Source organism: Ruditapes philippinarum, unplaced genomic scaffold, assembly GCF_026571515.1.
Source record: "Ruditapes philippinarum isolate M1 unplaced genomic scaffold, ASM2657151v2 ctg11871_1_1_1_1, whole genome shotgun sequence".
Taxonomy (NCBI): domain Eukaryota; kingdom Metazoa; phylum Mollusca; class Bivalvia; order Venerida; family Veneridae; genus Ruditapes; species Ruditapes philippinarum.
In genome coordinates, this window is record NW_026852220.1 from 3896 (window position 1) to 17596 (window position 13701).

The following is a 13701-nucleotide window of genomic DNA, read 5'->3' on the forward strand; positions in this document are numbered from 1 at the left end:
AACTAAGTTTTGAGTTAAATTTTAAATAGTTTTTTGTCCAGGTACCCGTTTCTTTCTCCATCTCCATCGTTCAACGGCACTCCCTACTAATCTTAATATACCATCTAACTAATAACTTTGGGCCATTCTTGTAATGTTTAATAAAGTCGAAAATTCGAGGTTACTAAGTCGAAATTTCGAGATAAGTAATTCGAAATTTCGAGTTAGTTTTGTCGAAATTTCGAGTTAATAAGTCGAAAATTTCGGGTTAGTATGTCGAAATTTCGAACGTTAGTATGTCGAAATTCTTGAGTTAATAAAGTCGAAAATTTCGGGTTAAAGTATGTCGAAATTTCGAAGTTACGTATGTCGAAATTTCGAGATAAGTAACTCGAAATTTTCGACGTTAGTAGGCGAAATTTCGACGTTAGTAACTCGAAAATTTCGAGATAAGTAAGTCGGAAATTTCGAGTTAGTAAACTCGAAATATTCGAGTTAATACAAAACATACACCTGGCACTAATGCTCTTCCGTTTAAAAATACGACTGAAATTAAACAAAAAAATCAACATCGAAGTTGAAACAAATCGGGTACATAGAAAAAAATCGAAAAAATATCATTTAACGTTACTTAGCGCTACGTGGATGATTCATCCGTTTTAAATCTTTTATAGTGTATAAATCGATTACCGTATTGTTTTCTGATAGTGTTTTACTATTTCATGTTCTGACAAATAGTAACAATGAACATTACAGGCACAATATCACCATGCACTAATATAATGACTATTATATGACCCATAGGTGTTCGGCGCTATGATTGGTCACTACCCCCGCACCCCCGCCCCCCCCTCACCCCCACATCCCACTCTACAGCTCCTCCTACCTCTCAAAACCATGTAAAATACAGTATTTTTCATTTGAAACATGTTTAAAAATATTTAAGTTTTATGCTTTTAATTTCAATAACCCTTTCATTTCTACAAAAAATAAAAAAATTGATACATATAGTATTTTAGTAAAGGTATGTCACTCGCCGCTCAATTTTCAGCACCATCTAATATGAACTCCATAACTTCAACATTTTTTCACCAATTTTCAATATTTTGGTTACCAATTGGTAGGGAATTGATTTACTCTTGAAGGAAATAAAAGCTGTCATTTACGATCATTTCAAGTTATCAGAAGATGTGTGCAATCTCAAACTCACACGGCAAGTGTAACTCGAACAGTGATCTGACCGCTGGGTTTTCTTCAAAAATTACCCGACTTAACGGCAGTTTATTTCGAAATGAATGAATATTTTCATTGTATTGCCGCAATATTTTAAAAAAATATGATCAAATTATATTTATTATTTTGTAATAAATGTTCAATCAAACATATCTTATAAAAACTATAACAAACCTTTTTTCCTGTTAAATTCCAATTTGGTAATCGCAAGTATAGTTATTACAGAGTGCTCTCCTCTTATTTTTTGTACGGAGTATTTTTCATTGGTCTAAAGGTTTTCACACGCACCAATCAAAATACTCCATACCGAATGCTTCCGTTTTAAAATTTTTGGATTGTGAAGGAATTTTGCATATCGGAAAAAGGTTTGTTATAGTTTTATAAGATGTTTTGATTGAACAGTTATTACAAATAATAATATAATTTGATCATATTTATATGCGCAATACAATGAAATATTCATTCATTTCGAATAAACTGCCGTTTAGTCGGGGTAATTTTGAAAAGAAAACCCAGCGGTCAGATCACTGTCGAGTTACACTTGCGGTGAGTTTGAGATTACACATCTTCTGATAACTTGAAATGATCGTAATGACAGCTTTATTTCCTTCAAGAGTAATCAATTCCCTACCATTTGGTACCAAAATATTGAAAATTGGTGAAAAAATGTTGAAGTTATGGAGTTTCATATTAAGATGAGTGCTGAAAATTGAGCGGCGAGTTGCAGTCACCTTTACTAAATATATATGTATCAATTTTTTAATTTTTTGTAGGAAATGAAAGTTATTGAATTAAAAGCATAAACCAAATATTAAAACATGTTTCAAATGAAAAATACTGTATTTTACATGGTTTTGAGAGGTAAGAGGGCTGTAGAGTGGGTGTGGGGGTGAGGAGGGGGGGGCGGGGGTAGTGACCAATCAACGCGCCGAACACCTATGATATGACCGAGTGACCGTGTACCGAAATCGTGCTGCTCCTGGTATGACTAAATAACGCAACGGAGATTGTTTGGCACAAATAGCACAAACTTTACTCAAGATTTTCCTCAAATATTGTGGTTGCAGGCATGCAGCTTTATATACAAATGTACTGTTTATTCCAATCAAATATTATAAACATTTTTTTATGTAAATCTGGGACTAAAAATTGTTTGATTAACAAACTTTATGCCCGTTTTTGAAAATGTATAGGAAATGTTTCCATACTCATCATCAATAATGTCGCGTCATCACTTATTCCACGGTAATGGCATATTTTCATGTGACAAGTGTTGAAATTGTGCAGAATTGACATAATTTATTCATACAACTTAACAACAAAGTTTTTGTGCAAAATATTTTGAATCTATAAAGTTTTACGTAAAACAGAACAATATTTCACAAACTTCTGCAAAAACCAACCATAGTCCGTTAAATTTCTGCATACGTCTGAAACAATTATCAATTTCTAAATGTTCTTATTTGTTGAAAAAGTTAATTTTGAGTTACAATGTAAAGATACTTTTAATATTTAAAATTATGCAAAATAACATGTAGAAATTTTAACTGAAACATGAAAAAACTGAAATAAAACACCTTTACCGCGATTTAAATGATACATACTGTTCTCAAAATGGCCGACATATGGTCTACCTCTGGCTCATTTAAACTGATTTTGACTAAATATATTGTTGTTTCCTTGTGTCATACAGCAGGAAATATCTATATGTTACAGCTTATGACAATTTTTTGTACCATAAGTTTCATGTGTTGTTTTCTTTCTTGCTTCAAAGCGTTAAGTACCGTGAACTAAGAGGAGCACAGTAATCTTACCAAAACATTAACCGAAAATGTGCTTATTGAATTTTATTAGAAACTTTTATTTTGATTCTTTGAAAAACTACCTCTAATGCGCCGAGAAAAAAGTCCTTTTCTCCGGCATATAATCATTCAAAACATTTAAAAAATGAAGTGTAAAACAAACTTTTATTATGATACTATATTCAATATATATAATAAATTCTATTTTTCTAAATAGTTGTAATTTACAACCATTCATTGTGTCGTTCATGCAAAAATATCCCAAAATATTTTCGAATTAAACAAATCGTCTACAGCAGCAAAAAGACCTCTCGCATGTTTCTTTTCAAAGAAGCAAACTTGTATTAAGCCAGCTTTTTGCTAATATTTTACTCTTAATGTACCTTTTTTACAGAAAAATGAAGACATTAACATAGTAGATAGTCTTAACCAAGAAACAAGTAGACCTCTTCCTCGTTATTAGTAAGGCATTGAAACACTTATAATATACATCTACATGGCATAAGAGTTCAAACACTTTAAAAAAGGGTAGATCAAAATAATTTTCTTAAGTGATAGGTCCAAATCTATAATATTAGACTTATCGTCATCTGAAGCCATACCGGTTAGACTCAATGGTTGATACTTGCATGGACCTCTCTTTTTCCTTCATATTATGTAAATGACATTCCACAGAACATCCAAACAAATGTTTGTCTATTGTGCTCGTGATGCTGCTATAAATAGATTTAACTCTAACCCTGAAATCATATAAAAAACGGAAACCCTTCAAAAAAGACTCAAATACGAACGAAAAGTGGGATTTTAATCGGGACACGGAGTTTAACTTATTCAAATTAATGTCAAGTAAATTGAAGAAATCTTCGCCAAAAGAAGGAAACTTTCTACGAGTATTCCAAATAATTATTCTCTTCATGGAAATACTCTAGCTAGAGGCAAAAATTAACACATTGCAAATACCTGGACGTGACGACACTTCATGTCATTGGTATGTCACGACACTTAACTGCTCAGGGCCAGCCCGTCTACCCCTTACTTGTGCCTTTTCAAGCTGCTTAAAAAGTACTTAGACGTTGCCCTGTTTTCATGCATAACACAAATCAAAGCCTTGGCAAATTCCCTGTTACATTATTGTCCATTTTAATATTGCCGTCATACACAGTGACTGCAGTTGTGTCATATGAATAATTTCGCTCAATTTCAATTCTGTAATATGATCCAAAGCTTAACTGCTTTTTTCCGTAGTGATGCATACCCACCATTATGATATTTGGCACAAATAACCGTTTCATAATTTTAACCTGAAGATAAAACAGTAAAAAATCTTAACAATCTTACCAATAATTAAGCAAAGCTATTCATATGAATCGCTTTCGTAAGGTTTTTTTTGTATTTTTACAAGTTTATTTATTTTACAGTCATTATTTATTCAATGTTCTTTTCATGTTGGACTTCAGTGCTTGTTAAGACACTAGGTTTTGAAGTTTTCTTTATTAGCATTGTTTTTGAAGTAGGAGTGCTAGTCTTAGAGCTGACCATAATATCAACTTAATCTGGAAACATCAATTCGACACGCACTAAATGGTGAATTGGAGCGGATCGAGTCATTTAGATGAAGGTAATTTTCTAGTCTGGACAGTGACCCTTTTACTTGAAAGAGAGCAAGATGTGCTGGTAGCGATTTTCAGGGATTTCCAAGTTTGAAATACATTTTCATTAGGCAGGTCAATGACAAGTAGATAGGTTTCGTTTTATTTCCTTTACACCTTGGGCGCCATGCTTAACTCTGCTACAGAAATAGCTAATTCTGGCGCCACATTTGACCACAGACATACTCATGATCTGTAATGGACATTGATACAGCATTATGAAGTATACCTTCGTCGTCACTAGTGAAACTCAATTCTGGGAATAGTGGTATTATATACTCATCGTTTGATGTACCGGATGCGTGTATGTTTTCGGACACATTAGTTACGTCAATGACTAAAGCAATGTACTCATAACAATCAAAATAATCATCTGCCTTTAATGTGCACATGAGAACAGGAAAATAAAATAAAAACAATTAACGGAACCCTTAAAGAACGCCTAAAACAACAACATCGAAAATGTTGCAGGCTATGTATGATATAGCCTGTTTATGGACGGTAATGGCAAGTGAAAGTTACTGCCCAATTGCGCGGGCTTAAGCTTAAACACGAAAATAATCTGAAGTCGGTACAATAATCAAATTCTTTTTAGAGATGGGACCAGGTGAAGTTTGCGCCCCTGAACTCTTGGTAAGCTACCATTGTCAGGACAGCATTTAGCTGATAGGTCAGTGGATACTGTGTCCGTATCTGCACTTGATCTCAGAAGAAGGGACTTATCAATAGCACTGGGATGAAAGGGATTAATGCCACATTTACAAAAGTCCCCTATGATACATGACAGTGTGAAACTATTCTCAAATATAAGTTTGAACATGGCACTGACTTAGCGACCCATAACACCTATTTAATCACAAGGGAGACACCAATAGCTTAAAAATAAAATAAAAAGCTTTAAGATATAAAGACAAAAAGTTGTTGTTTGGGAAGATAAATATGTCTAGCTAAATCATGCAAAATATTTACAATAAGTCCAATTTAATCATTTTTGCAGTATATGAGTTTAGAGGTTTCAATTGTCATCTTGCGCAATACTGCTACGTCCAATGGCTTAGTGATGTAGGTAAAATTGAACGGAGGAACGGAGGAAAAGCAAAACGACTTCGTTTGCAATGGCTGAACAATTGTAGGAGCCTGTTTTGTTTACTGGATCGTTGAGAAAACATATAGATCCATTTGGTCGTTTTCAAAATGAAGAGATTTGGATTGCCTTGCACGAGGTCTGTTTTGTCTATAGTAGCATTATTTAAATCTACAAGATATATTTGTATATGTTTATCTTTGAACTTTTAAAAAATATTAAGCTGTATCTTCTAGCAAAAGGGCTTCGTTTTCTTTTTCTTTTAACCCAGCTCTTAGTAAATACATCGTACAAGGCACTCTATATATTTTTCTAGTGATTCCAATGCGTTTAGTATTGTTAAAACAAGGCCTAGGAGGTGAGAGATTTTTCACTTTCAATTATCATCATTTTTTTTTTTGTTTTATTGCTCTTTAGGGATACATTGTATTTCCTTTTCCTATACTTTGTAAAACAACGTTAACATAAACAATAAAATATGATATAAGCGAAACTTTGTTTTGCAATCTCTTACTTAATGATATATTATGCTCAAATTTGCTATTTGATAATATTGATAATTGCTACCCTGTCTCTTTGTAGGTATAAAAACCAACTTGTTTTGACCTCACAAAAAATAGAGATATTTTCGTTTTAAAATGGGGAAACAAAGTGATCCCTCGGAACCATTAAGCACAACAAAATTACATAAGAATTGCAGACTCGGTTTGATTGAGTTTGTACTTGAGGGATAACGAATAAGTGCACCGTCTTTCACGCCCTCTAGCACCGGCCTGAGCGTACTCAATTCTCAACACTTAATAGTGCTGGCATCAATGATCCCGAAGGACCAGAAAAATATAACAACACTGAAGTGAAGTAAGGGGCAACTTTTTACAGCTGCCACACGGCACTTGACACCTGTTGTTGTGAAGTATAAAAATCTGGAAACAAAGTTATCCCTCGGAAGCATTAATCACAACACAATTACATAAGAATTGCAGACTCGGTTTGATACAGTCTGTGCATGAGGGAAAATGAATAAGTGCAACATCCCTCACGCCGCCTTCACGATATGAATATACCGTGTCAATAAAAAAAACCCGGCTGTCTGTTTTAAGACTTCACCTGTAATAGGGAATCCGTTTTTACATTGTTTTATTCTAATTAGACATATTCAGTAAGAATTTGATAGATTTAAATAAATTTCTGCGATATAATTATTTATGAGAAGATGAGTATAGTATATCGCATTCGCTGACCAGTACCAAACTTTGTTTTGAAATCTATTTCTTATACAGTTGTCAGTAACAATCAGTTTCGGTAATATCATAGCAATCAATACACACTGAATATTTCTGTTCAAGAAATGCAAGAACTCAGATTAATTAATTTTAAATGACGCGTTAATTTGTCATACTGATATGATTTTGGTTTTGTTGTTGTTGTTGTTTTCCAGGTCCAGCTGAAAGGATATGTTGAAAACTTACCTTGTGGCTTGGATTCAGAAGTTACGGAAGTTGGTAGTAATTTTAGTGCTGGCCAACGTCAACTAGTTTGTCTAGCCAGAGTTCTTTGCAGAAGATGAAAATTGTCAATATTGATGAAGCAAAAGCAAATGTCGATAGCCTTTACTTTTCACTATCTTACAATTTTGACTTTTTAACTTAGCAATTGAAATAAGAAATTAAAATAATAATAACAAATAAATGAAACGCGCGATTATATTTTTACATAATTACACATGTTTGTCAGTCGTACATTGATTAACATGTAATGATTTCTGTATTTTTGTAGGAACTGAAATGTATATGTATTCTTAAAAACTGGTGGAAAAAAAGAAAGAAATATATATGTTAGAAAAGGTAGTTGATCAGGTTGTGTGGCAGGACTTCACACATTCTTCAGATAGGAGAGTAACATGGGCCACAAGTGAAGGTGCTGCCACTTTGCCCTTTTCTTACTCAATATGCATTTATCTCATATTCACCAGCTTTTTATCATTATAATTTACTACTTGTTTTGTTTTTATTGGACTCTTAAAAGTACAGCGTCTCTCTCATTGTGTCAACATACTCGTCAGTATTTATCAGTTTAAGCGTCATTTTCTCCAAAGATTTAAATTTGACTAAAGACATGTATTCTTCTTTTAACTGGTCCAATCCGATCCGATGCTCCGCTCATCCCTTTTCCGTCGGTATCCTTTCTATTGACCTTATTTTTTACGACGCCATTCATGATATTCACTGTATAAACAATGGTGGTATATGTCTGCTCACTGCACACAAATAATCGAGTAAGTTAACGGGAAAAAGAGTAAAAACATTTCATAGATTTATATTATAAATTGGCGGAAAAATATTAACTCGTTTGTCATGACTTGATGAACAACATCGGAAAAACTTTCTTGGATAAGGTAAGCTACCTGGACAGGCATATTGTGGGGTTCACTAAGATCAGCTACCTGATAATGTCAATAGAAAAGGTCACCGACGGAAAAGGGATGAGCGGAGCAACACATGGTAATGAGAAATTGTATTTATGCTAAAGTTCATATATGACGTGGTTAAAATGAAATGTGCTAACAACGATAATGAAGTTTTTATGATTTCGCATAAAGATTTTATAGAACAAATGTATCATGAATCTTTGCTGTATAAAATGGTAGTTTCAAATGGGTATATGAAAGAATATTCAAGGGCAATTAAAAATTAAAAGAATTAAGTATAAACATGAAAAGATGTTTGCAAGAGAAATCTCAAACGTCTGGATGATACAGACGAGCATCTTTATAATCGACCCTCTGAGGTCTCCGGTCTTCGATGGTTAAATATATATATATATGTCTCCAAAAACTTTCTTCTATTGAAACAAACGTTGTTTACTATTTTTCAAATATTTTGAAAACAATTGAATGCAATATATTTAGTTCATAAAAACTGTCCCCACAGGAAACCTTTTTAATTTACTTCTCACCATCTTACAAACAGAAATTCATTTACACATAAACATTTGTTCTGTTTTGAAGCTTAATTGTAAGATACTATGTCTTTGCGCACCTGTTTCTTGTTTAATGTGCCATGGAATAGCAGCAAATAGATTATTTTTAACTTCTTCATGACAAAAATTATTTACATGCAGCATGTTGTTCTTTAAAAATAAACTACTCAAATCAACCGATAGATATTTCCTCATCGTGTTCATAAACTTTAAATTTATATGTTTAAAAAAAACTCAAATCAAATCACAAGTTCAACAAACAAGTATAAGTCATTACTTTTTAAATTATAAACAAATACGAGTGAGAGAATTTTCTATAAGCACCAGCTCTTATTGAAATTAAATAACCTTCAAATTAAAAAAAGTGTTTAAATCTACAATAATATTGAAATTTCGGCAAAGCCGAAATTCAATTGTTTCTATCGCTATTACTAATATGCTACATAATAAGATAGATCGAGAAATGAAGCAACATGAAATTAAATTATCACGTACTGTCAGTGACCTATTATATTGAAAGTTGTGCTTTCATTAACACCTTCTGTAGGCAATATAAGGACTGAAAACTCGTATCGCGTTATAGATGTTCATAGAACTTTGACGCATAAGTGGAAAAATAGATACAAAAGTTCCATAGAGGAATCCAATTGTATCTGTCTGTCAGAAACCTCCTCAAAAATGATCTTTGAAAGTCGTGTTGAAAAGTCTCCAGTACAACAAAGGTATGTTTGAATAGTTTATGCTTTTCGTAATTAAAATAATTCGTTGATACCTATTTTAATACATTTAAAAATAATCTTAAAAAACCTGACATTTATTTATACCTGTATCCGAATAACTATTATGTAAATCGCAACTTTTTTTTGCGAACAAAAAAACACACAGCAAACAATTAGAATATATTCAATATAAATACAGTGTGTCTGCATAAACTGAAATGTGCATGTATTTATAAATTATATCTAACATAAAAAAAAAGATAGATTAACGGCTTGAATACTACCTTTTCTTTTTTGAGATGATCATAATCTTTTGTTCCGTGTCATTTAGCTTTTTTAGCTTAGAAAACTATATAACAGATACAGTAGTCAGATTCATTTGCAATTATAGGGTATCATTGCCATGGGTGTATCAGAGACGTAGATCCTCTACAAATCTTCAAGAAAACAAGGTACAGGTACTAGTGATTGGTTCTGATAGGGTTGGAAAATCTACGATGATTGATCTATTTACACAAAACAAACTTGTCATAGAAGATGAAGCAGATGGAAAAAGAGAATCGCCAGTAGAAATTATCGTAGAGCTAATGGAAGTCAATGCAACAACAGCGGCAGCAATCAGAAAGTTTGCTATACAAACTGCACATGCCTTCGTGCTTGTGTACTCATTAGACAACCAAGAATCTTTACGCTACGTAAGAAAAGTTAGAGATGAAATAGATCAAATCAAGGGCAAAGGGATGCCAATTATTGTCGTTGGAAACAAAGCTGACGCTTGTAAACGAAAATTTGACATTCCTTTCAAACAGAAAGATGAATTCAGCAAGGATGGCGTCTCACACATAAAAGTGTCTTTTAAAAACAAACTTCACACAAATGATATTTACAAGATACTTTTTCAACATGAAACACTTCAGAAATTTACAAATATTGTGTCCAAAATAAACAGAAGCCAGATATTTTCTGATTTACGAAAGCTTTCGTTGAAGGCAGATGCGTTAGAAGAGTCTGTTTCAAGGTGTTTTGCTGGCAGTGTATCAAAATGTAACATTAAAGAAAACATTGAATCTCCTTTTATTTTAAGAAAATTAAAATCTTTTTTTACAGGAAGCAAATAAGTAATGGGTGCTTAATGTAATGTAAATTTGTTCTTAGCAGCAAACGCCCTGGCTGAGTAATTGTCTAATTACTTTAATTGTCGTCGCTTATCGTTAAGTTAGCCATCTCGCAACACTATAAGTGGTTGGTTGTTTCATCCATGCTTTTTGCTGGTGCTCAAGTAACAGGCATGACAAATGTAATTCCTCCTTCTTTGCCAGTTTTAATGTGATTTCAATTTTGGACGCAATTTTATTCGCCAGTCTGTATTTGTTGAAAAATGTTTGATTTGATCAATGAGTTATGCTTATAAAAACGAATCTAATGTTGTTATGCATTTTATAAGCATTATATGATAAATTTGTGTACTTTTGTGCTTTCAAACATTTTCTTTTATTAAGTGTTGTTTTGCTGGGTTCTTTATTGTCATGCATTCACCATATTCGTTATCAAAATATTCAAACAATATAAAATTATTTTTCGTCTAGCTTATCTTGTCTTAATCAATCCATGTTTAATAGCCAACTAACAAAACAGTCCGTCTTTTCTTCCGAGAAACTGTATGTGCGGTTTAAGTACCATATCACATCATAGCAACCTGAAAATAAATTCATTTCGTAACAAGGTTACAATACCTTTGTAATCCCTCTATGAATTAGCTAGAAATTACCCGACGCTGCCCGTCGTGTACCATAGGCGATCCGATTTTTCGTCTGACTTAAAGAATATCTACGCTTCATAACAAGTGTTACCTTTACTTGTGTCACAGGGTGACAAAAATGTGCAGCCTGACCGGGAATCGAACCCGAGACCATCGGAATACCGTTCCGCGATTCTACCGACTGAGCTATCCGGCCGCTTACACATATTCTCACCTAGGTAGTGAACAGTTCTGAACCAGACCTATTTTGTGCGTGACGCATCATTTTAATGTGGAAGTCATTTATTTAAAGTCATTTTAAAACAAATTACAGACTAATGAAGCCCTTAATTAAACCATTTAATGTTTGTCCGGACAGACAGACTGACAGAAAACGGACATAAATGTCAATGGCCACAAAAAGGATTGGCATTAAATATTAGTAGAGAAATTTTGATGCGAAAATGAAATGTGCGTCAGTGTTTCATAAAGACGTAATCTCCAGGATTCAAATGTAATAATATGAGATTTTTTTTACCTAAACAATTTTTCATTAAAATCCAGTATTGACAACAGATTGCCGTAAATTTAAAATGAGTTTTGTAAAACAATTAAGCACCGGGCCTTTTTCGAATGGCTTTCGTTTGTTGTAGCCAGGCACTAATCTCAAACATTGTTCAGATCGAGAACACAAAATGAGCCGCGCCATGACAAAACCAACATAATGGGTTTGCGACCAGCAAGAATCCAGACCAGCCTGCGCACCCGCGCAGTCTGATCAGGATCCATGTTGTTCGCTTACCAACCCCTTTTAAAAGTAGAGACTGATAGCGAACAGCATTGATCCTGATCAGACTATGTGAATGCGCTGGCTGGTCTGGATCCATGCTGGTCGCAAACCCATTATGTTGGTTTTGTCATGGCGCGACTCAAATTATAATTATATGCAGGCATTTTAAATGTGAGATGGGGACAGGGTTGGTTGGTTGGATGGTTTGTATTTACGTTGTACAAACACAGTAGAAGGCATACTCTGCTCCATTGAAAATGTGTTTAATGGACAGTTTTAACCTTCTATCACTTTGAAAATTATCCGTTGGTTGTGAGAGATATATAAGATCATCAGAACTTAAACATTTTTCATTTAACAGTGAAGTTTGTATACATGCAGACTGAACTTGTTATTGATTACTGGGATTGTTTTGAAGTGTCTCAAAGTTGATTGCTAAAACATACAATAGTGGTGGTATACACGAGATAATAATCTTTCCTGTAAAATCATTTCTTCAAACATGTCAAAGCGGAATTTCTTTAATGGTGAATGAAGGTAGCTTCATATCCTAGAAGATAACGATAAAGCTTAGGTATGTGAGAGGAGACAGCACGCTCGACTGAATAAATACTGGACGCAGTAAAGATCAAAGCACAGAAGGCGCTGAATTTGTTTGGGTCTCAGAATGTCAGAAGGCGAAGGTGTGAGATTATAAACCAACTTGTTTTTGTATAGTGCCACCAATGCTTTCCAGCGTTTTAATTGTAGTTAATTGGCTAAAATACTAATTGCAACAGTGATATTCAATCCAATGTTTATTTGACTTATACAATTTGAAAAAAAAAAATTGAGTTGCCTTAACTGGGATTTGAACTTAAAACCTCTCGCTTCTTAAGCAAGCGCGCAAACCCCTCGGCTATGGTGAATTTATCTGTAAACGGCCTGAAGAAAACTATATTATTTTTAATTAATAAGGGTTTATAACGACGCTAACTGTTGTTTAACACAGCTTTAAATAATCATGGAGCTTACTCTTAGCATGTATATCTATAAAGAATAGAACAATATTAGAAATCTTCGACCATTCGGGAATTATTTTGCTTGAAAATTAATGCGTCTGTCATTTGACCATCTTTGCGCAGTGATCTCCCCTGAATTTTCGGCGTAAGTGTAAATATAAAGGGAAGTAACCGCTTCAAAAATGTGGACTACTTTCGGCATTTGCAATTAACAGCATTAGAGTCTGAAATTCCGATACCATTATTTGTTTGGTCTGACGACCCAAACAAATAAAAAAAACTTCAAAAATGAAATTGTCATAGTAAAAAATAACATTTTAAACATAATTACTACGTTGAAGGGGATACTCAATTAGTTCGATTATGTTGGAAGATAAAAGAGTATTAAGAAAACAATGCATGGGGTCAGCAATCCTTAGAGTACTAGTCCACTCGGCCACGCCGCCACTCCAACATAATTATTTTTTTAAGATACCTTAAGAAATAAAAAAGCAATTGTTACAAATTAAAGAATAAGGATAATTCGAATTTGGGGATATATATAATTCTGAAACAAATTTGTGCTAGAATTATAAAACTGGTTACATATGATATGTTAATTGATAAGGAACATATATTTGAAGTTTTAAGTCGATCATCCAGGAAATAAAGAACAAATCTATATACAAAAATAACATTTTATAGAAATTATAACTTGAAGGGAAGATAATTCTGGAAAGATTGCTTC

The 13701-nt window shown here is 33.4% G+C and overlaps 1 protein-coding gene across 1 annotated transcript; it reads left to right on the top strand.

Annotated features, from left to right (window-relative positions):
- Positions 1 to 9768: 9768 nt before the first annotated feature.
- Positions 9769 to 11236, top strand: LOC132752981 (ras-like protein rasC). Its single transcript, XM_060743398.1, has one exon. The coding sequence runs from the start codon at positions 9943 to 9945 to the stop codon at positions 10561 to 10563; it is 621 nt and encodes a 206-aa protein (XP_060599381.1). The 5' UTR covers positions 9769 to 9942; the 3' UTR covers positions 10564 to 11236.
- Positions 11237 to 13701: the final 2465 nt, after the last annotated feature.